Source organism: Nerophis ophidion, linkage group LG24 (genome assembly GCF_033978795.1).
Source record: "Nerophis ophidion isolate RoL-2023_Sa linkage group LG24, RoL_Noph_v1.0, whole genome shotgun sequence".
Classification (NCBI taxonomy): Eukaryota; Metazoa; Chordata; class Actinopteri; order Syngnathiformes; family Syngnathidae; genus Nerophis; species Nerophis ophidion.
In genome coordinates this window covers 5130950-5153978 of record NC_084634.1, presented here as the reverse complement: position 1 = coordinate 5153978, position 23029 = coordinate 5130950, and the positions used below count along the sequence as shown (strand labels likewise).

At 39.5% G+C, this 23029-nt stretch overlaps 3 protein-coding genes across 5 annotated transcripts in view; all 3 read right to left on the bottom strand.

Moving 5' to 3' along the window:
• The window catches only part of LOC133542451 (gastrula zinc finger protein XlCGF8.2DB-like), a 201677-nt gene that overhangs the window by 31534 nt on the left and 147114 nt on the right, over positions 1–23029 (bottom strand). Inside the window, exons 1-2 of one of the 3 annotated variants that reach the window (XM_061886592.1) lie at positions 13133–13531; positions 6030–6945 (exon numbers count right to left, since the gene is read on the bottom strand). The exons of 1 other annotated variant lie outside the window; for it this stretch is intronic. In XM_061886592.1, coding sequence (XP_061742576.1) covers positions 6065–6945; positions 13133–13235 — 984 coding nt within the window. In that variant the 5' untranslated portion in view covers positions 13236–13531 and the 3' untranslated portion in view covers positions 6030–6064. Of the gene's footprint in view, positions 1–6029; positions 6946–13132; positions 13532–23029 lie in introns of those variants that run through there. One more of the 3 variants, XM_061886591.1, reaches the window with a different exon arrangement.
• The window catches only part of LOC133542468 (gastrula zinc finger protein XlCGF28.1-like), a 210587-nt gene that overhangs the window by 110949 nt on the left and 76609 nt on the right, over positions 1–23029 (bottom strand). The gene's annotated exons all lie outside the window — the stretch shown is intronic.
• On the bottom strand, positions 20825–22912 carry LOC133542508 (gastrula zinc finger protein XlCGF57.1-like). The gene has a single exon (XM_061886711.1). The coding sequence runs from the start codon at positions 22836–22838 to the stop codon at positions 21501–21503; it is 1338 nt and encodes a 445-aa protein (XP_061742695.1). The 5' UTR covers positions 22839–22912; the 3' UTR covers positions 20825–21500.

Below are 23029 nucleotides of genomic sequence, written 5' to 3'. Positions count from 1 at the left end.
CATGTGAAGTGAATTATATTTATATAGCGCTCTTCTCTAATGACTCAATGCGCTTTACATAGTGAAAGCCAATATCTAAGTTATATTTAAACCAATGTGGGTGGCACTGGGAGCATGTGAGTAAGGTGTTTTACCCAAGGACACAATGGCAGTGACTAAGATGGCAGAAGCTGGGATCGAACCTGGAACCCTCAAGTTGCTGGCACGGCCACTCACCCAACTTCGCCACGCCGTCCCCTAAATTAAATCCAAATACACGTTGAAATCATTTTGTTAAGATATCTGGCTTGTATCTTCAGTAGAGATATAAATCGATAAGAATATATCGATATGATACCCTAATGGATATTCCTTACCGATACCAGTATTTATCGGTACTACATATAATTTTTGGAAATAAAAAAGGCATTTTAAATAGCATTCCTATTAGCAGAAGAGGTTGAACACCTCCAACATGATGTTCTGTAACATCTCAGAGCAGGGAAGTCTTTTATCAGCAGCTGTTTATTTGAAGTCTTAAAGAAGTCAACTATGTGTGCAGTGCAAGGTGAAATGCAGTTATGTCATCTTCTTCTCAATAACACACACATCAAACTTTTGTTGCTTCCTTATTTGTCATTATTCAAAGCTGATTTTAATGTGTAGCAGCGGCAGCTGAACTCAATGTGACAACGTGTCATAGTTACGTCAGTCAGCTGGAATTAAAAATACAAATAGTTGTGTCGTTAGTCCAGAATCTTCACGGTCCTCATGGACGACATAATTAGGAACCAGTACTAAAAAAATGGTACTTGGTATACATCTCTTATCTTCACCACTAAACCTTTGAAATATGCTGACATATGTGCTGCTAAAGGTAAATAAACAGTAGCCATATTGAATGTTTGCCTTCATTTGACCACGTGAGGTAAGGAGGACGGCCTCTAGGTCACATGGTTACACCCCAGCAATTACACTGTTGATGATTGATGAGCATTCATTTTTAAATGGTGGTGTTAAAAAGCAAGTATATCTCCATCTTTAGTGATAAATGTGGCCCCCGGATGAACATGTGTCACAAACATTGTATTAGATGATATGTGGATGTTGTGCTTACTTGGACTGTGATGAAGCTGTGAGGACTCAGGTGGTTTGTCTTTATGCTCTTCAGTCTTCACAGAGACAACAGTCAGTGGAAACTTACTGAGATCAGCCTCCTCCTGCCCTACAGGACACTCTCTCTCCTTGTCCCCTTTAAAATGTGAGGGCTGTGGATACTCTGAAGTGAAACTGTCCCCCTGCAGATGAGGGAGACATTCTTCTTGGTGTCCAATCAGCTGATGGATGTCTACAGGACACAAAAAATACACGTTTGAACTCCTACATGCTAAATATTAAAATGTACAAGAAATATAGGGCTGTGGCTATTGAAAATGTTATTAATCGAGTGTTCTACTGGAAATGTTTTAGACGAATTTAAGCGACTATAAGACATTTCACTTAATAATGAACGGCCAATTGGTTTGAGATGGTATGAGATCAAGATGTCATCTTTAAATCAGGCTTTGTTTTTTCGACAATCACTGCCACGTTAAAAAGTTAAAGTACCAATGATTGTCTCACACACTCACCAGATGTGGAGAGATTATTCTCTATATTTGACCAGTCATCCTGGGAGGTAAGGGGACAAAGAGGAATCATTTGTATGGTAATTTAACCACCCAATTGCAACCTGAAGTGCTAAGCAGGAAGGTAAAGGGTCTCATTTGTATAGTCTTTGGTATGACTGAGTCAGGGTTTGTTTAACCTCTCTTATTTTTGGAGGTAAAACTCTCAAGCTTTACATAATCAGGACTTTGCACTTAACCTGCTCTCTGGAATATTCCCCCGGTGACTGTGTGAGTTTTGTGTAAACATGTTGATACACATTGTTACAAACTGAGAGGAACATCAACCTCGCATAAATATTGTGTGTCTGACACTGTCTCGTTTTTATGAACAATGTAAAACAATCAGTGCATCATCCTCACATGACAATTCATCTTCCTATTTTCATCTTCCTATTGACAATCTAGTCAAGAATAGTGTTAATAATAAATATAAAGTGAGTAAAGATGTGTGAGTAAGAAGTAAACAAACCTGTTCTGTGTAACACAACTTGATGTTTTTGATGTTGTCGCTCCTTCTCCTCTTTTGTTGGACAAAGTTCCTCCTCGTACTCTGCTATGGTTCTTTCGCACATTTTCACACAATCACAACACTTTACACTCACACTTGATCTCTGCTTAGCGATGTGTTTTGATCACTTCCGCCTCTCTTTGTTAGCAGCTAACAAGCTAAGCTAACTAGCAAGCTAAGCTAGCTGGAGAAGCATCAAAGTGCGCTCAGACTAATATAACCGGATGCAAACAGTTATTAACGATGTTTACTCTATTTACTAGAGTGTAATAAAGGACATATATGTGTACATGGAGGCACAGATTAAGAACACTGAACTGTCTTCACCGTCAGACGCCATCTTGCTTTATCCTCGCCGTGTATGGTTCGCGCGCAGTGTTGTCAGATCTCGCGAGAGAAACAAGTAACCAGCTCTTTTCCAAATCTCGTGAGAGAAATAAGTACAACCAGCTCCCACCTCCGGTACAACTATTTTATTATATACTATATACTCATTCAGAAAATAAAAGTAAACTTGTCCATTTCAAATTTTCAAAACAAAGACATAAAACTTATTTTCGTAAAAAAAATTCAAATATTTAACAATATATTGAAATTGAAATTTCCTAGTAGACATAATAGTTTGACATCATTCTCCAATGGAACATCCTGGATTTATTTGGATAGAAGTGAGTTACAAAGGTAAACTTTTTGAATGATTTAACTTCATTTGAGATGATTTATTTCTTATGCTCAGTCTTTTTTAATTTGAGGGAAGTTGTCACCGCCTGCTGCCACCTTGTGGTTTGTATTGTCAGTTTTCCTCTTTTGGTGCAGTTGACCTAGTTCTTACATTTCTCCTTCCTCCTAGAGTTCCTGTGTTGCCCTTGTGGGCGGAGTTGTGGGACGTGCACAGCTGCTTCCAATTGACCCTGGTGCTACTTAAGCAGCACCTTGACAGCTGGATGGCGCTCGGTGATTCCACTCCACGCCAGTTGATTCTATGTTTCGAGTATTTTGCTACCTTGGCCATTCCCGGTGCCATCCATCTTGGTGTTGTTTTGTAGTGTGCACGTCTTGGAACTCCAAACCAAGTTAAGTTTGTGTATATAAGTAGCTTTTGTTCTTTTTTCCACGATGCACATTTTGTAACTGTTGCTACGACTAGTAATTATTATAATTTGCTTTATTCCTCTAAAAACAGAGTAAGGAATATAAATCAAAATGCATAAAAGTTCATAAGAAGGCTTTATTTAAGTTAATATGGTTAAAATGTCATTTCATGCCCTTTTGTTAAGATTGTGGGCATATTTTTATTTTGAAGTGTCTCGTTTGGTCTGTCACGGATATAAGGAAGCTACTTCCGGGTATGAGTGAACATTTGTTTGATGCAATGAGAAGGGAGAAAGAGAGCGACTGATCATAACAAAGACTAGATAAGTGTCACAAGGACTTTCAGCGTTTGGGCTATAAGAGCCAAAAGATCACAATTTCCTCCGAAAAGAAAAATGCAGGCCAACGAGGTATTTGTCATTCCTGTTTGTATTTTACTTCGGTAAAATGTTTGATTCACATGCTGTGCATGTTATTTTTACGTTTGTAACATGCTTTATTTTATTAAAGGGGAACATTATCACCAGACCTATGTAAGCGTCAATATATACCTTGATGGTGCAGATAAAAGACCATCTATTTTTTTAACCGATTTCCGAACTCTAAATGGGTGAATTTTGGCGAATTAAACGCCTTTCTGTTTATCGCGCTGGAGACGATGACGTCAGAATGTGACGTCGCCGAGGTAACACACCCGCCATTTTCATTTTCACATTACAAACACCGGGTCTCAGCTCTGTTATTTTCCGTTTTTCTGACTATTTTTTGGAACCTTGGAGACATCATGCCTCGACGGTGTGTTGTCGGAGGGTGTAACAACACTAACAGGGAGGGATTCAAGTTGCACCACTGGCCCGAAGATGCCAAAGTGTCTGCCGCCAGACCCCCATTGAATGTGCCAGAGTGTCTCCACATTTGACCGGCGGTGCTAAGGCAGACATGGCACAGAGATGTATGGATAACCTGCAAATGCATTTGCAACTATAAAGTCAACGAAATCACAAAGGTGAGTTTTGTTGATGTTGACTGCCAGCTAATGGATGCTAACATGCTACGCTAATCGATGCTAACATGCTATTTACCGGCGGTGCTAAAGCAGACATGGGACAGAGATGTATGGATAACCTGTAGATGCATTTGCAACTATATTACGTTTCCTTCCACCCACATTTAATGCGAAACAAACACTTACCAATTGATGGATTTAAGTTGCTCCAGTGTCAAAAGATGCGAAAGTCCTGATCGTTTGGTCCGCACATTTTAGCGGCGATGCTAACGCAGCTATTCGGCCATGCTATGGCTATGAATAGCGTCAATAGCTATTCGCTCAATAGCGTCAGTTTCTTCTTCAATATTTTCATACTCCAACCATCTGTTTCAATGCATGCGTAATCTGTTGAATCGCTGAAATCCGAGTTTGAATCCGAGCTAATGTCACTATATCTTGTTGTGGTATTCCCATTGTTTGTTTACATTGGCAGCACTGTATGACGTCACAGGGAAATGGCCAGTGTCTTCGCAGAGAGTCAAAAATAAGGCACTTTAAAGCTTTATTTAGGGATATTCCGAGACCGGTAAAATTTTGAAAACAATTTCAAAAAATACAACAAGCCACTGGGAACTGATTTTTATTGTTTTTAACCCTTTTGAAATTGTGATAATGTTCCCCTTTAACAGTTTTCATGGTGTATTGAAGGGAAAGAAAGCATTCAATAAATCAGTTCAAGAAAGCCATTGTGTCAGTGCTATTTGGAGGGAGTTACACATTTTGTCTTCTCTTTTTCGCTCCGTTGATTTTTGTTACCTCATGTTTGGATTGTTTTTGTAAGTAATTTTCAGCAATAAAAGAAGTGTTTTACTCAGCATTCTGCGCATCCTTGGGTTCCTCTTTACTGTGTTGAACAGCACTCTGACTGAAGGAGTTTCTCCAAAACGCAACACCCTTTGGCGGACAAGTTTGGGATTAAAGGCTATACATAAAAATGAAAGGGACAAGTGGTAGAAAAAAGTGGATGGATTTACAGTAAAGCTCTGTGGGATGATGTACATTATTGACTTTTCCCTAACATTCCAAACTTTCCCATGTTTTCTGAAATTGATAATGTTTGAGGTATTCTAAAAAGGGTGAAAAAAAATCATAAACTTTAAAAAAGATTGTCATGTGTGTTTTTTTAATAAGAAATGTAGATTATTAAAAACAAAACTATCCTTCATAACCTTCCACATATAATGTTGCCATTTTCTCTAATCTACATATTGCATAAGAGGGACATTCATATACGACTTTATTCATATTACAAAAGAGAGTAATAAAGGTAATTAAAATAAAGGATTATTGAGACCCAACTAATGACTCATAAAGTCACACATTTTAAAAGTAAATGATCTTGTATAAAAGACAACTGATGTATCAAGTAAATAATAATATGCTTCCAGAAGTGTGATGTGAACCAGTAAATATGAACTAAGAGGGATTTATGTGTACTCAAAAGCAAAGGTATGAACACATGTAAAACAAATATGTACATCATATAAAGGAGTTCATCTATAACATCATTAATATTACAAATTATTTCTGAATATCTCTAAAGACATAAAAAGTATTTGTAACATGTTTTGTCCTGTTTATTCTCACCTTTACAGTCAAAGTGTTGTGTTAATTTTTAAATAAAAGTACACAATGTTGTATATTAGAACATGTACTCGACTGAAAAAGCAATAATCTATATCTAATCTATAAATGTTAGAATCTATGTGCTGATGTTGTTAGAAAGTCAAAGTTAAGATTTGACAGTTTATTTCAAATCCTGCATCTTCATTTGCTGCTGCTGTTCTCACCAGCACACTTGTGTTTCTTACACTGGGACTTATAAGAGAAACTTTCACCACACACACTGCAACTCCACACTTTCTCACCTGTGTGTGTTATCATGTGTACTTTCAAATGCTGTCTTTGTATAAAACTTTTACAACATACTGAACATGTATAAGGTTTTTCGCCAGTGTGTGTACTCATGTGTTTTTTGAAATGGTCCCTTCGAGTAAAATCTTTACCACAGATTGAACATGTAAAAGGTTTTTCTCCAGTGTGTGTTCTCATGTGTCTTTTCAAATCGTGCCTCTGAGTAAAATCTTTACAGCAGATTGAACATGAAAAAGGTTTTTCTCCAGTGTGTGTTCTCATGTGTCTTTTCAATTTACTAAGATGTTTAAAATTGTTGTCGCAGTGAGAACATGTGAAGTGTGTGTTGTCAGTGTGACATGTCTTATCATCTTTAGAGTCTTCATCATCAGTGTCAGGAGAGTGTGACGTTGTGTCCTCACTATCTGATAGTGGAGCTAAGAGCTTGTCTGCTTGTGATCCTCCACAGTGGTCTCCATCAGCTTCTGTTGTCATGTGTTGAGTTGAGCTGCTGCTTGGAGGCTCCCCCCCTCCCCTCTCCTCACTCTCACCTTTGACCTCATCATCTTCACTCTTCACAATCACATGGAACTCCTCCAACCATTCTTGACTGATGCTGTGTTCCTCCTCTTCCTCTTTAAAATGGGAGGTCAGTTGGTTGTTTTCTTCCCTCTGCATTTGCAATGTATGTGGCGCCTCTTCTTCCTCCTTAATGTGGAAGGGCTGTGGCTCCTCCTTGTCCATCTTGAAGCTCCACTTCTGTTGTTCAGAGAGAAGATGTTCTTCACAGACGTCTGCAGGACACAAGAAGACAAACGTGTTCGAGAGGAGTCCATATTTGTTCGGTCACATGTTAGGAGCCATATAGATAAGATTTTACCAATTCAGATTTCATTTTCAATTCTGCATTACGATTGGGTTATTTGTGGACTTACTTTTGCTTTCAAATTCGGTAAAAAGGAGAAGAAACAGGTCGATTAGCACCAACAGTGAGGTTTTAAAAGGCCCAGACCTTACGGTTACCCCATGGAGTGCCAGAGGGCCCTAAGGACAATATTCTGCTTTGAAAATATCTATAAAAAAATATTTTTGCTATAAATTAATAAGATACTACACGTTATTTTTGTGGTATTACACAAAACTTTCCTCCAGGAGGTCTTATCTTTGTCCATGTGATGTCAAATGAAACACAAATTGAACTTTTTGGCCACAATACCCAGTAATATGTTTGGAGGAGAAAAGGTGAGGTCTTTAATCCCAGGAACATCATGCTAACCGTCAGGCATGGTGGTTGTAGTATTATGCTCTGGGTCTGTTTTGCTGCCAATGGAACTGCTGCTTTAAATGGGACAATGAAAAAGGAGGATTACCTCCAAATTCTTCAGGACAAACTAAAATCATCAGCCTGGAGGTTGGGTCTTGGGCGCAGTTGGGTGTTCCAACAGGACAATGACCTCAAACAAACGTCAAAAGTGGTCAAGGAATGTCTAAATCAGGCTACAATTAAGGTTTTAGAATGGCCTTCCCAAAGTCCCGACATAAACGTGTGGACAATGCTGAAGAAACAAGTCCATGTCCGAAAACCAACAAATTTAGCTGAACTGCACCAATTTTGTCAAGAGGAGTGGTCAAAAATTCAAGCAGAAGCTTGCTGATGGCTACCAAAAGCGCCTTATTGCAGTGAAACTTACCAAGGGACATGTAAGCAAATATTAACATTGCTGTAAGTATACTTTTGACCCAGCACATTTGCTCACATGTTCAGTAGAGCCACAATAAATTCATAAAAATAAAAAAAACTTCATGAATATTTTTAGTGACCAACAAGTATGTGCTCCAATCACTCTATCACAAAAAAAAAAATAAGACTTGTAGAAGTGATTGGAAACTCAAGACAGCCATGACATTATGTCCTTTACATTATATACTGTATATATATATATATATATATATATATATATGCACACACACACACAACTGATGTAAGTGTACCACTAGTGATACACCAAATATTGGTTCATTATTTAAGTACAGTGTTTTATTTTCCTATATTCAAACACAATGTTACTTTTTAAACTGTGTGTCATAAAACAGTGACTAAAATATTAAATTTACTTGTTAAATAAAGTGCCCTCCTTGTTTTTAATGAATAATTAAGGCCTACTATGCTCCTTTATTTTAATAGTGTCCATGTCAGAAAAATTGTATGCAAACTATCAAAAATATTTCTGTTCTCCGAGTTCCCAGTGAACAGACAAAAGCTGTCTTATTTGCACCAACCCAAAGGCTTGGAAAATTACGCTTTGTACAATGGGAAGAGATGGGAGGGGTTATACTTTGTCACCCAAGACCTGCCCAAGCTCGATCCAGGACCAGTCCAAGCCATCTTTTTCTTGTGTTAATGTGACCAAAAACAATGGATGTTTACATACCCCTCCCCCCATTCCTTTAGAAACAGCTGTTGTTATGTAAACCGGGAATATCCAAATAAAGGAGGAGACGTGAACCTTTTTAGTTAGAGCACAATGACACTGTACAAGGGTACAGATGTACATGTTTCTCCTCACTGAGCCAAATTGAATTCTGTCTCTCTTTGATTCTTTGCTTCTTGTCTTTTTTAATAGATATCGTCGATTATTGAACCTGAGAGTTCATTGAGGTGGTACTTGGAGCTCCAAGTACTTTCTGAGGTGGTACTTGGTGAAAGGTGAAAAAAGGTTGACAACAACTGATTTAGTGACGTTGTAAATTACAAACCCCATTTCTATATGAGTTGGGAAATTGTGTTAGATGTAAATATAAACAGAATACAATGATTTGCAAATCCTTTTCAACCCATATTCAGTTGAATATGCTACAAAGACAACATATTTGATGTTCAAACGCATACATTTTATTATTATTATTTTCAAATAATAATTAACTTAGAATTTCATGGCTGCAACACATGCCAAAGTAGTTGGGAAAGGGCATGTTCACCACTGTGTTACATCACCTTTTCTTTTAACAACACTCAATAAACGTTTGGGAACTGAGGAAACTAATTGTTGAAGCTTTGAAAGTGGAATTCTTTCCCATTCTTGTTTTATGTGGAGCTTCAGTCGTTCAACAGTCTCCGCAGTCGTATTTTATGCTTCAAAATGCGCCACACATTTTCGATAAGAGACAGGTCTGGACTGCAGGCAGGCCAGGAAAGTACCCACACTCTTTTTTTATGAAGCCACGCTGTTGTAACACGTGCTGAAGGTGGCTTGGCATTGTCTTGCTGAAATAAGAAGGGGCGTCCATGAAAAACACGGCGCTTAGATGGCAGCATATGTTGTTTCAAAGCCTGTATGTACCTTTCAGCATAAATGGTGCCTTCACAGATGTGTAAGTTACCCATGCCTTGGGCACTATTGCACCCCCATACCATCACAGATGCTGGCTTTTGAACTTTGCGTGGAGAACAGTCTGGATGGTTCGCTTCCCCTTTGGTCCGGATGACACGATGTCGAATATTTCCAAAAACTATTTGAAATGTGGACTCGTCAGACCACAGAACATTTTTCCACTTTGCATCAGTCCATCTTAGATGATTTCGGGCCCAGAGAAGCCGGCGGCGTTTCTGGATGTTGTTGATAAATGGCTTTTGCTTTGCATAGTAGAGCTTTAACTTGCACTTACAGATGTAGCGACAAACTGTATTTAGTGACAGTGATTTTCTGAAGTGTTCCTGAGCCCATGTGGTGATATCCTCTAGAGATTGATGTCGGTTTTTGGTACAGTGCCGTCTGAGGGATCGAAGGTCACTGTCATTCAATGTTGGTTTCCGGCCATGTTGCTTACGTGGAGTGATTTTTTTTAGATTCTCTGAACCTTTTGATGATATTATGGACAGTAGATGTTGAAATCCCTAAATTTCTTGCAATTGCACTGAGAAACGTTGTTCTTAAAGGCCTACTGAAATTAGATTTTCTTATTTAAACGGCTATAGCAGGTCCGTTCTATGTGTCATACTTGATCAATTCGCGATATTGCCATATTTTTGCTGAAAGGATTTAGTAGAGAACATCGACAATAAAGTTCGCAACTTTAGGTCGCTGATAAAAAAGCCGTGCCTTTACCGGAAGTAGCAGACGATGTGCACGTGATGTCACGGGTTGTAGGGCTCCTCACATCCTCACAGTGTTTATAATCATAGCCAGCAGCAGCTAGAGCTATTCAGACCGAGAAAGCGACATTTTCCCCTCTAATTTGAGCGAGGATGAAAGATTCGTGGATGAGGAAATTTAGAGTGATGGCCTAGAAAAAAAAAAGGCGAGGGCAGTTAGAGCGATTCAGATGTTTTTAGACACATTTACTAGGATAATTCTGAGAAATCCCTTATCTGCCTATTGTATTGCTAGTGTTTTAGTGAGTTAAATAGTACCTTAGAGTCGAAAGGGTGTGGCCATGGGTGTGTTGACGCCAGAGTCTCTGAGAGAAGTCACGGCAGCTGCAGGAGGACACTGGCTCCGCTGATCTCCGGTAAGAGGCGACTTATTTCCACAATTTTCCCACCGATAACTGCCGGTTGACATGGAGTCGGGATCCATGTTCGCTTGACCGCTCTGATCCATAGTAAAGCTTCACCTCCGGGAATTTTAAACAAGGAATCACCGTGTGTTTGTGTGGCTAAAGGCTAAAGCTTCCCACCTCCATCTTTCTACTTTGACTTCTCCATTATTAATTGAACAAATTGCAAAAGATTCAGCAACACAGATGTCCAAAATACTGTGTAATTGTGCGATGAAAAGAGACGACTTTTAGCCGTAAGTGGTGCTGGGCTAATATGTCCCCTCCAACCAATAACGTCACAAACACGTGTCATCATTCCGCGACGTTTTCAACAGGAAACTCTGCGGGAAATTTAAAATTGTAATTTAGTAAACTAAAAAGGCCGTATTGGCATGTGTTGCAATGTTAATATTTCATTATTGTTATATAAACTATCAGACTGCGTGGTCGCTAGTAGTGGCTTTCAGTAGGCCTTTAAAGGGGAACATTATCACAATTTCAAAAGGGTTAAAAACAATAAAAAATCAGTTCCTAGTGGCTTGTTGTATTTTTTGAAGTTTTTTTCAAAATTTTACCGGTCTCGGAATATCCCTAAATAAAGCTTTAAAGTGCCTTATTTTCGGCTCTCTGCGAAGACACTGGCCATTTCCCTGTGACGTCATACAGTGCTGCCAATGTAAACAAACAATGGGAATACCACAGCAAGATATAGCGACATTAGCTCGGATTCAAACTCGGATTTCAGCGACTTAAGCGATTCAACAGATTACGCATGTATTGAAACAGATGGTTGGAGTATGAAAGTGTTGAAGAAGAAAGAGATGCTATTGAGCAAATAGCTATTGACGCTATTCATAGCCATAGCATGGCCGAATAGCTGCGTTAGCATCGCCGGTAAAATGTGCAAACCAAACGATCAGGACTTTCGCATCTTTTGACACTGGAGCAACTTAAATCCGTCGATTGGTAAGTGTTTTTATTGCATTAAATGTGGGTGGAAGGAAACGTAATATAGTTGCAAATGCATCTGCAGGTTATCCATACATCTCTGTTCCATGTCTGCTTTAGCATCGCCAGTAAATAGCATGTTAGCATCGATTAGCGTAGCATATTAGCATCGATTAGCTGGCAGTCAACATCAACAAAACTCACCCTTGTGATTTCGTTGACTATCGTTGCAAATGCATCTGCAGGTTATCCATACATCTCTGTGCCATGTCTGCCTTAGCATCGCCGGTCAAATGTGGAGACACTCTGGCACATTCAATGGGGGTCTGGCGGCAGACACTTTGGCATCTTCGGGCCAGTGGTGCAACTTGAATCCCTCCCTGTTAGTGTTGTTACACCCTCCGACAACACACCGACGAGGCATGATGTCTCCAAGGTTCCAAAAAATAGTAAAAAAAACGGAAAATAACAGAGCTGAGACCCGGTGTTTGTAATGTGTTGAAAATGAAAATGGCGGGTGTGTTACCTCGGCGACGTCACATTCTGATGTCATCGCTTCCAGCGCGATAAACAGAAAGGCGTTTAATTAAGTTTGGAAATCGGTTAAAAAAATAGATGGTCTTTTTTCTGCACCATCAAGGTATATATTGACGCTTACATAGGTCTGCTGATAATGTTCCCCTTTAAGCATTACACACCTTTTTACCTTCACATTGCCTCACGCTGTGGCCTGCATATTTTGATCATCACAAACCTTTGTTCCTGACATCTACAAAACAATTAGCTACGTGCTGCCACCTACACATATGGAAGAGTATTGCACAGTTATACTGCCGAGCTCTAGACAGCACAGACACTCAACAACGGTACATTATTGGCAGACTATAATTACTGGTTTGCAGAAAATATTTTTAACTCAATTACGTGAAACTACATAATTTCCCACGGCACACTAGTGTGCTGCGGCACAGTGGTTGAAAAACACTGCTCTAACCACTCGGCCACTGAGTAGATGGATGTAGTAGGTGTTGTAGTAGGTTAATGGCTGCACCAATATGAAGGAAATAACAGGTCAGTATAGCTTTTACACACATAGATAACTTGTCAAACCTGCCAGCTTGCAGACTAGGTTTAGTGTCAGTTACCATGGTAACTGACTCTGTCTTAGTCTTACCTCTCTTGTTTTTTTGAAGGTACAACTCTCGAGCTTTGCATAATCAGGACTTTGCACTTAACCTGCTCTCTGGAATATTCCCCCGGTGACTGTGTGAGTTTTGTGTAAACATGTTGATACACATTGTTACAAACTGAGAAGAACATCAACCTCTCATAAATATTGTGTGTCTGACACTGTCTCGTTTTTATGAACAATGTAAAACAATCAGTGCATCATCCTCACATGACAATTCATCTTCCTATTGACAATATATTCAAGAATAGTGTTAATAATAAATATAAAGTGAGTAAAGATGTGAGAGTAAGAAGTAAACAAACCTGTTCTGTGTAACACAACTTGATGTTTTTGATGTTGTCGCTCCTTCTCCTCTTTTGTTGGACAAAGTTCCTCCTCGTACTCTGCTATGGTTCTTTCGCACATTTTCACACAATCACAACACTTTACACTCACACTTGATCTCTGCTTAGCGATGTGTTTTGATCACTTCCGCCTCTCTTTGTTAGCAGCTAACAAGCTAAGCTAACTAGCAAGCGAAGCTAGCGCTCAGACTAATATAACCGGATGCAAACAGTTATTAACGATGTTTACTCTATTTACTAGAGTGTAATAAAGGACATATATGTGTACATGGAGGCACAGATTAAGAACACTGAACTGTGACGACTGCAATAACGTCTTCACCGTCAGACGCCATCTTGCTTTATCCTCGCCGTGTTTGGTTCGCGCGCAGTGTTGTCAGATCTCGCGAGAGAAACAAGTAACCAGCTCTTTTCCAAATCTCGCGAGAGGAATAAGTACACCAAACTTTCCACCCCCGGTAAAACTATTTTATTATATACTTTTTACTTATTGTGAAAATAAAAGTAAACTTGTCCATTTCAAAATTTCAAAACAAAAACATACAATTCATTTTCGTAAAGATATTCAAATATTTAACAATGTATTGGAACAACAGTAGCATAAGGAAAGAAAAAAATCATCAAAATAAATACTACACTCATGATATTATTTTTGTCCTTGATGCTAATCGTTTTTTTAATTGATTTTAAAATGTGGGAGGGTTTCTTGTTCTTTTTAAATTTCCTTTGGCATTTTATATATGATGCCATATAAGTCTGGGACCCTGGAGAGGGGGTCCAGACTGACACCGAGGGGGAAAAAAACAACTCATAGCCATAGCACACATCCCTCTTACATGTGTGTAAGAGGGAAACATCAAAGAACACAATGGACATTAAATACATTAAAAGAGAACTGATGCAACCAGCTACTTCTACATATACATATATATATGTATATATATATGTGTATATATATATATATATATATATATATATATATATATGTATATATATATATGTATATATATATATATACTTAGAAGACACTAGTGTTGCAGAGGAATTAAAAATATATGTTGTACTTTTTTAAAAACACTTTTATTTCTTCAATTAGTAGAACTGTAGAGGCAGGGATTCGTTTCTCACTTGTCACCTGGGGTGGTGTGTGTGGGCGGAGTGTGAGTGTGTGTGGGCGGAGTGTGAGTGTGTGTGGGATTGTTGAATGAAAATCACCTGCACTTGTCTGGGAATTGTTTGGCTTGTATGGAGAGAGTGTGAACCTGGGTGCCGTTACTTCTGTTGGCCGCAAAAGGACTGCAAAGGAACAACAAAGGAACAACAAACCATCTGAATTTAATCAATCAATCAATCAATGTTTATTTATATAGCCCTAAATCACAAATGTCTTAAAGGGCTGCACAAACCACTACGACTACAACATCCTCGGTAGAACCCACATAAGGGCAAGGAAAACTCACACCCAGTGGGCAGGGAGAATTCACATCCAGTGGGACGCCAGTGACAATGCTGACTATGAGAAACCTTGGAGAAGACCTCAGATGTGGGCAACCCAAACCCAAGCAATGGATGTCGAGCGGGTCTAACATGATACTGTGAAAGTTCAATCCATAGTGGATCCAACACAGTCGCAAGAGTCCAGTCCAAAGCGGATCCAACACAGCAGCGAGAGTCCCGTTCACAGGAAACCATCCCAAGCGGATTCGAATCAGCAGCGTAGAGATGTCCCCAACCGATACACAGGCGAGTGGTCCATCCTGGGTCTCGACTCTGGACAGCCAGTACTTCATCCATGGTCATCGGACCGGACCCCCTCCACAAGGGAGGGTGTGACCGAGGAGAAAAAGAAAAGAAGCGGCAGATCAACAGGTCTAAGAAGGAGGTCTATTTATACAAATGAGTTTTAAGGTGAGACTTACATGTTTTTACTAAGGTAGCATCTCGAACTGTTACCGGGAGGGCATTCCAGAGTACTGGAGCCCGAAAATGAAAACGCTCTATAGCCCGCAGACTTTTTTTGGGCTTTGGGAATCACTAATAAGCCGGAGTCTTTTGAACGCAGATTTCTTGCCGGGACATATGGTACAATACAATCGGCAAGATAGTATGGAGCTAGACCGTGTAGTATTTTATACGTAAGTAGTAAAAGCTTAAAGTCACATCTTAAGTGCACAGGAAGCCAGTGCAGGTGAGCCAGTATAGGTATATATGTATGTATATATGTATATAAAGGTATATACAGTATAGGTATATATGTATGTATATATGTATATAAAGGTATATACAGTATAGGTATATATGTATGTATATATGTATATAAAGGTATATACAGTATAGGTATATATGTATGTATATATGTATATAAAGGTATATACAGTATAGGTATATATGTATGTATATATGTATATAAAGGAATATACAGTATAGACGGAATGTGATCAAACTTTCTTGTTCTTGTCAAAAGTCTAGCAGCCGCATTTTGTACCAACTGTAATCTTTTAATGCTAGAAATGGGGAGACCCCAAAATAATACGTTACAGTAGTCGAGATGAGACGTAACAAACGCATGGATAATGATCTCTGCATCGTTAGTGGACAAAATGGAGCGAATTTTAGCGATATTACGGAGATGAAAGAAGGCCGTTTTAGTAATGCTTTTAATGTGTGCCTCAAAGGAGAGAGTTGGGTCGAAGATAATACCCAGATTCTTTACCGAGTCGCCTTGTTTAATTGTTTGGTTGTCAAATGTTAAAGTTGTATTATTAAATAGAGGTCGGTGTCTAGCAGGACCGATAATCAGCATTTCCGTTTTTTTGGGGTTGAGTTGCAAAAAGTTAGCAGACATCCATTGTTTAATTTCATTAAGACACGCCTCCAGCTGACTACAATCCGGCGTGTTGGTCAGCTTTAGGGGCATGTAGAGTTGGCTGTCATCAGCATAACAGTGAAAGCTAACACCGTATTTGCGTATGATGTCACCTAGCGGCAGCATGTAGATGCTGAAGAGTGCAGGGCCAAGGACCGAACCCTGGGGAACTCCACACGTTACCTTAACGTAGTCCGAGGTCACATTGTTATGGGAGACACACTGCATCCTATCAGTAAGATAAGAGTTAAACCAAGACAGGGCAAAGTCTGACATACCAATTTGTGTTTTGATACGTTCTAATAAAATATTATGATCGACGGTATCGAAAGCAGCGCTAAGATCGAGGAGCAGCAACATAGATGACGCATCAGAATCCATCGTTAGCAATAGATCATTAGTCATTTTTGCGAGGGCTGTCTCTGTAGAGTGATTTGCATAGATTTCACATAGATTGTTAGACACTAAGTGTTCATTTAGTGGTGCGGTTAGCCTGTCGTACGTATTTTCTTGGCCTGTTGCGAGTTAGCTCCCTAAGATTAGCTTCAATGTCAAGTGCTCTGGCCCCGGGAATACACTTAATAGTGGCTGGTTTGCTAAGCTTTATGTTTCGGGTGATGGAGTCCCCTATGACTAAAGTGTGATGCCCGGTAGACTGGGGTGTAGGACTAGCTAAAGGGCTAAATCTATTATGCGTCTCAACCGGTACACCGTAGCTTGTAGGCCGCTTAGGGCTGCTACAAGCTGGGCTAGTTAGCTCGCCACAGCTAATGCTAGCAGATGTGTCCGCAACATCTAAAGTTACAAAATTACACTGCTCTAACTGGCCTTCCTCCTAGAGTCCCTGTGTTGCCCTTGTGGGCGGAGTTGTGGGACGTGCACAGCTGCTTCCAATTGACCCTGGTGCTACTTAAGCAGCACCTTGACAGCTGGATGGCACTCGGTGATTCCACTCCACGCCAGTTGATTCTAGGCTTGGAGTATTTTGCCACCTTGGCCATTCCCAGTGTCATCCATCTTGGTGTTGTTTTGTAGTATGCACGTCTTGTAACTCCAAACCAAGTTGAGTTCATTTTTGTTTATAAGAACTTGTTCTTTTGTCCACGATGCACATTTTGTCTTCTCTCTTTCGCACCGTCGCTTTTTGTTTCCTCCTGCGTCCTGCGTATCCTTGGTTTCCTCTTTACTGTGTTGAACAGCACTCTGACTGAAGGAAATTATCGAAAAAACATCCTTTGGCGGACAAGTTTGTGATTAAAGGCGATACTGTTACGATTTGGTGGGCGCATTGTGATGCGCGGAGGTGTCGGCCCCAAGATGCCAAAGACGGGAGCAAGCAGGAGTGGAGGTAGGAACCAGATTTAATAATAAAACACAACAAAACACTTGACAAAGGAAAAGAAAAGGCGTGTCACCGCACGGAAAGCTAAATGCTACAAGGGTAGAGTTCAAAAGTCCATAAGCAACGCGAGCCGAGCGCGCGGAAAACTAAGCTAAAACTTAGCAGAGTAAAAACAATGAAGAATAACAGATCGTAACTTGTTGCGTGAGCAAACAAAACAGCCAGGCTGAACTAAGGTAACAGGTGGGCCTAAATACAGAGAACGTAATAACAAACCGGTGTGTGGACGGAGCGTGCAGGAGGAGCAAATTAAGTTGTCATGGTGATGAATGTAAATAAGGAAGTGCGCTAACAAACGGGATCGGTAGAGTCCAAAACATGATCAAAACATAGTAGGACAATACAAAAAAGACAAACATGCTAGAGATGTGTGATCCGGAAGCCGGATCACAACAGATACATATAAAATGAAAGGGACAAGGGGTAGAAAAAAATGGATGGCTGTACAGTAAAGCTCTGTGGGATGATGTACATTATTGACTTTTCCCTAACATTCCAAATTAACGTTCCAAATTTTCCCATGTTTTCTGAAATTGCTCATGTTTGAGGGATTCTAAAAAAAAGGGGGGGGGGGGGGGGATCATGAACCACTTTAAAAAAAGTCTTTAATAAGAAATGTAGATTAGTAAAAACAAAACTATCCTTCATAACCTTCCATGTTTAATGTTGCTATTTTCTCTCATCTACATATTGCATAAAGGGGACAAATACAAAACAATATTCATATTACAAAAGAGAGTAATAAAGGTAATTAAAAGAATGGATTATTGAGACCCAACAAATGATTCATAAAGTCACACATTTTAAAAGTAAATGATCTTGTATGAAACACAACTGCTGAAACGATGTATAAAGTAAATAATAATATGCTTCCAAAAGTGGCCCAGAAGATGTTTCAGATGTGAACCAGTAAATATGAACTAAGAGGGATTTATGTGTACTCAAAAGCAAAGGTATCAATCAATCAATGTTTATTTATATAGCCCTAAATCACAAATATCTCAAAGGATTGTACAAACCACTACGACTACGACATCCTTGGAAGAACCCACATAAGGGCAAAGAAAACTCATACCCAGTTTGACGCCAGTGACAATGACTATGAGAACCTTGGAGAGGACCTCATATGTGGGCAACCCCCCATGAACAAATGTAAAACAAATATGTACATCATATAAAGGAGTTCCCTATAACATCATTAATAATTAAAAACGATTTCTGAATGTCTCTATACACATAAAAAGCATTTGCAACATGTTTTGTCCTGTTTATACTCACCTGTTTATGCTCGGATTCCAGAAAACACAGAGTGAGATGTTCTACCTCTTATGCGAAACACAAATGCATAAAATGACATAACACATTAAAGGGGAACATTATCAGCAGACCTATGCAAGCGTCAATATATACCTTGATGTTGCAGAAAAAAAGACCATGTATTTTTTTAACCGATTTCTGAACTCTAAATGGGTGAATTTTGGCGAATTAAACGCCTTTCTGTTTATCGCTCATGTGGTGAGGACGTCAGAACGTGACGTCTCCGAGGTAACACACCCGCCATTTTCATTTTCAACACATTACAAACACCGGGTCTCAGCTCTGTTATTTTACGTTTTTTCGACTATTTTTTGGAACCTTGGAGACATCATGCCTCGTCGGTGTGTTGTCGGAGGGTGTAACAACACTAACAGGGAGGGATTCAAGTTGCACCACTGGCAAGAAATCTGCCGCCAGACCCCCATTGAATGTACCAGAGTGTCTTCACATTTGACCGGCGATGCTAAGACAGACATGGCACAGAGATGTATGGATAACCTGCAGATGCATTTGCAACGATTAAGTCAACGAAATCACAAAGGTGAGTTTTGTTGATGTTGTTGACTTATGTGCTAATCAGACATATTTGGGTGCAGCGTGACTGCCAGCTAATCGATGCTAACATGCTACGCTAATCGATGCTAACATGCTATTTACGCAAGCTGTATGTACATTTGAAACTAGATACCCAGATTTAATGCGAAACAAACACTTACCAATCGACGGATTGAAGTTGCTCCAGTGTCACAAGATGCGAAAATCCTGATCGTTTGGTCCGCACATTTTACCGGCGATGCTAATAAGGCAGCCATGCTATGGGCCACTTCATTAGGTACATCCATGCTATGGCCGAATAGCGTCAATAGCTATTAGCTTCAATAGCTTTAATTTCTTCTTCAATTTCGTTTTCGCTATCTGCCTCCATACTCCAACCATCTGTTTCAATACATGCGTAATCTGTTGAATCGCTTAAGCCGCTGAAATCCGAGTCTGAATCCTAGCTGATGTCACTATATCTTGCTGTGGTAACCGCCATGTTGTTTGTATTGGCAGCACTGTATGACGTCACAGGGAAATGGATAGTGGTTTCGAAGATAGTGAGAATAAGGCACTTTAAAGATTTATTCAGGGATATTCCGAGACCGGTAAAATTAAAAATAAAAAATAAAAAAAATACAACAAGCCACTGGGAACTGATTTTTATTGTTTTTAACCCTTTTGAAATTGTGAAAATGATGATGTTCCCCTTTAAAATGAGTACTAAAACATTTAAAACACCACAAACAACTTCCAAAACATTAAAAATGACTCTAAAACACATAAAATGACTCCTAAGAGATGCACATTTAAAACATAAATTACTCCTGAAACACGTAACAAGACTCCTAAAACACAAAAGACTCCTAAACCATGCAAAAAAAAAAAAAACTCCTAAAACACTTAAAATTAAAGACAGAATGAGCTGTTTGCATCCTTTGCTAGCACATACACTTGGTGGCCTTGTAGGTGAACAGCGAACGTGAATGGAAGACCTGAAGGATAAAATAATTTACCGATGCGCATCATCAGTGGTTTTCTTCTGGGTCAGGGGTAGGGAACCTAGGGCTCTAGAGCCAGATGTGGCTCTTTTGATGACTACACCTGGCTCTCAGATAAATCTTAGCGGACATTGCTTAACACGATAATTATGAATGATTTCGCTGGTAATCACAGTGCTAAAAATAACGTGCAAAATATAAAACATTCTCATGCATTTAAATCCATCCATCCGTTTTCTACCGCACCTGTTCAAGAAGTCGCACTAATGCTAAGAAGTATTTTATGTCACGATGGGGGGGGGCGGGGGGAGTCGCAGTCCCAGAAAGGCAGACGGACTACTCGGGACATAGCATTTAGGTAAAAACCTGATTTAATTTAAACTAAAAAAAATATACAAACAAAAATTGCTCACAGTGGAGGCACAACTTGGGCTAAAGAACAAAGGTAACGCATAAACAGACTATGAACATGAATCAAGCAAAACTTACTTGGCATGGCATGAAGCACGAAACTATGGCAAGGCAAGTTAGCATGGAGCAAGAAAAGATCACATTGAGGCCAGGGCGACTGACTGGCAAAGACGAGCTTAAATACTGCCTCTGATTAGTGCTCGGGAAGCAGGTGAGCGGGGATTTTGTCCACCAATAAGTAACCAAGGAAACCAGACAAAAAAAACAGGAACTTAAAGAGTCCAAAGGACAAACAGCACATGGCAAACAAAAACATGATCAACAGACATGACATTGTATTTATTATTGGTTAGCTTCAGAATAACAATGTTATTAAAAATAATAAAATACTTATTATACTCTAAAAATGTTGGTCTTACTTAAAAATGCACACATTTAGTTGTATTCAGTGTTAAAAAATATGATATGGCTCTCACTGAAATAAATTTTGGCTTTCATGGCTCTCTCAACCAAAAAGGTTCCCGACCCCTGCTCTGGGTCATTGGGTGTTTCAGCCTTTAACACTATACACCCTCTCCAGAGGCGGCCAGCTTGCGACCCAAGCCCAATTAGCCAAGAGTCAACGTGTTGTGTTCATTTTAAAATAAAAGTACACAATGTATATTAAAACATGTACTTAACTAAAAAAAGCAATAATCTAAAATATCTAATCTATAGATGTTAGACTCTATATGCTGATGTTGTTAGAAGGTCAAAGTCAAGTTTTGATAGTTTATTTCAAATCCTGCATCTTCATTTGCTGCTGCTGTTCTCACCAGCACACTTGTGTTTCTTACACTGGGACTTAGAAGAGAATCTTTCACCACACACACTGCAACTCAACACTTTCTCTCCTGTGTGTGTTCTCATGTGTGCTTTCAGAATGCTACTTCGTACAAAAGCCTTACCACATTCTGAGCAGGAAAAAGGTTTTTCTCCAGTGTGTGTAATCATGTGTCTTTTCAAAGTGCCTCTTCGTAGAAAAGCGTCACCACATTCTGAGCAGGAAAAAGGTTTTTCTCCAGTGTGTGTACTCATGTGTCTTTTCAAAGTGCCTCTTTGTACAAAAGCTTTACCACATTCTGAGCAGGAAAAAGGTTTTTCTCCAGTGTGTGTACTCATGTGTTTTTTTAAATGTTCCCTGCGAGTAAAATCTTTACTGCAGATTGAACATGAAAAAGGTTGTTCTCCAGTGTGAATTCTCATGTGTGTTTTGAAATGGTTCCTTCGAGTAAAATCTTTACCACAGATTGAACATGAAAAAGGTTGTTCTCCAGTGTGTGTTCTCATGTGTGCTTTGAAATGCTCCCTTCGAGAAAACTCTTTACTGCAGATTGAACATGAAAAAGGTTTTTCTCCAGTGTGTGTTCTCATGTGTACTTTCAAATGTGGCCTCTGAGTAAAATCTTTACCGCAGATTGAACATAAAAAAGGTTTTTCTCCAGTGTGTGTTCTCATGTGGTCTTTTAAAGTTAGATTTCTTACAAAACTTTTACCACATTCTGAGCAGGAAAAAGGGTTTTCTCCAGTGTGTATTCTCTTGTGTATTTCCAAATGCTCCCTTCGAGTAAAATCTTTACCGCAGATTGAACATGAAAAAGGTTTTTCTCCAGTGTGTGTTCTCATGTGTGCTTTTAAACTTAGACTTTTTACAAAACTTTTACCACATTCTGAGCAGGGAAAAGGTTTTTCTCCAGTGTGCATTCTTATGTGTATTTTCAAATGACCACTTTGTTTAAAACCTTTACCACAGATTGAGCATGAAAAGGGGTTTTCTCCCGTGTGTGTTCTCATGTGTCTTTTCAAAGAATCACTTTGTATAAAACCTTTATCACAGATTGTGCATGAAAAGGGTTTTTCTCCAGTGTGTGTTCTCATGTGTCTTTTCAAATCACTAGGATACTTAAAAGTTTTGTCGCAGTGAGAACATGCAAAGTGTGTGTTGTCAGTGTGACATGTCTTATCATCTTTAGAGTCTTCATCATCAGTGTCAGGAGAGTGTGACGTTGTGTCCTCACTATCTGATAGTGGAGCTAAGAGCTTGTCTGCTTGTGATCCTCCACAGTGGTCTCCATCAGCTTCTGTTGTCATGTGTTGAGTTGAGCTGCTGCTTGGAGGCTCCCCCCCTCCCCTCTCCTCACTCTCACCTTTGACCTCATCATCTTCACTCTTCACAGGGGACACCAGTCACTGGCATCTTGGTGACATCAACCTCCTCCAGTCCTTCAGATGCTCTCCCTGCTGACTGATGCTGTGTTCCTCCTCTTCCTCTTTAATGTGAG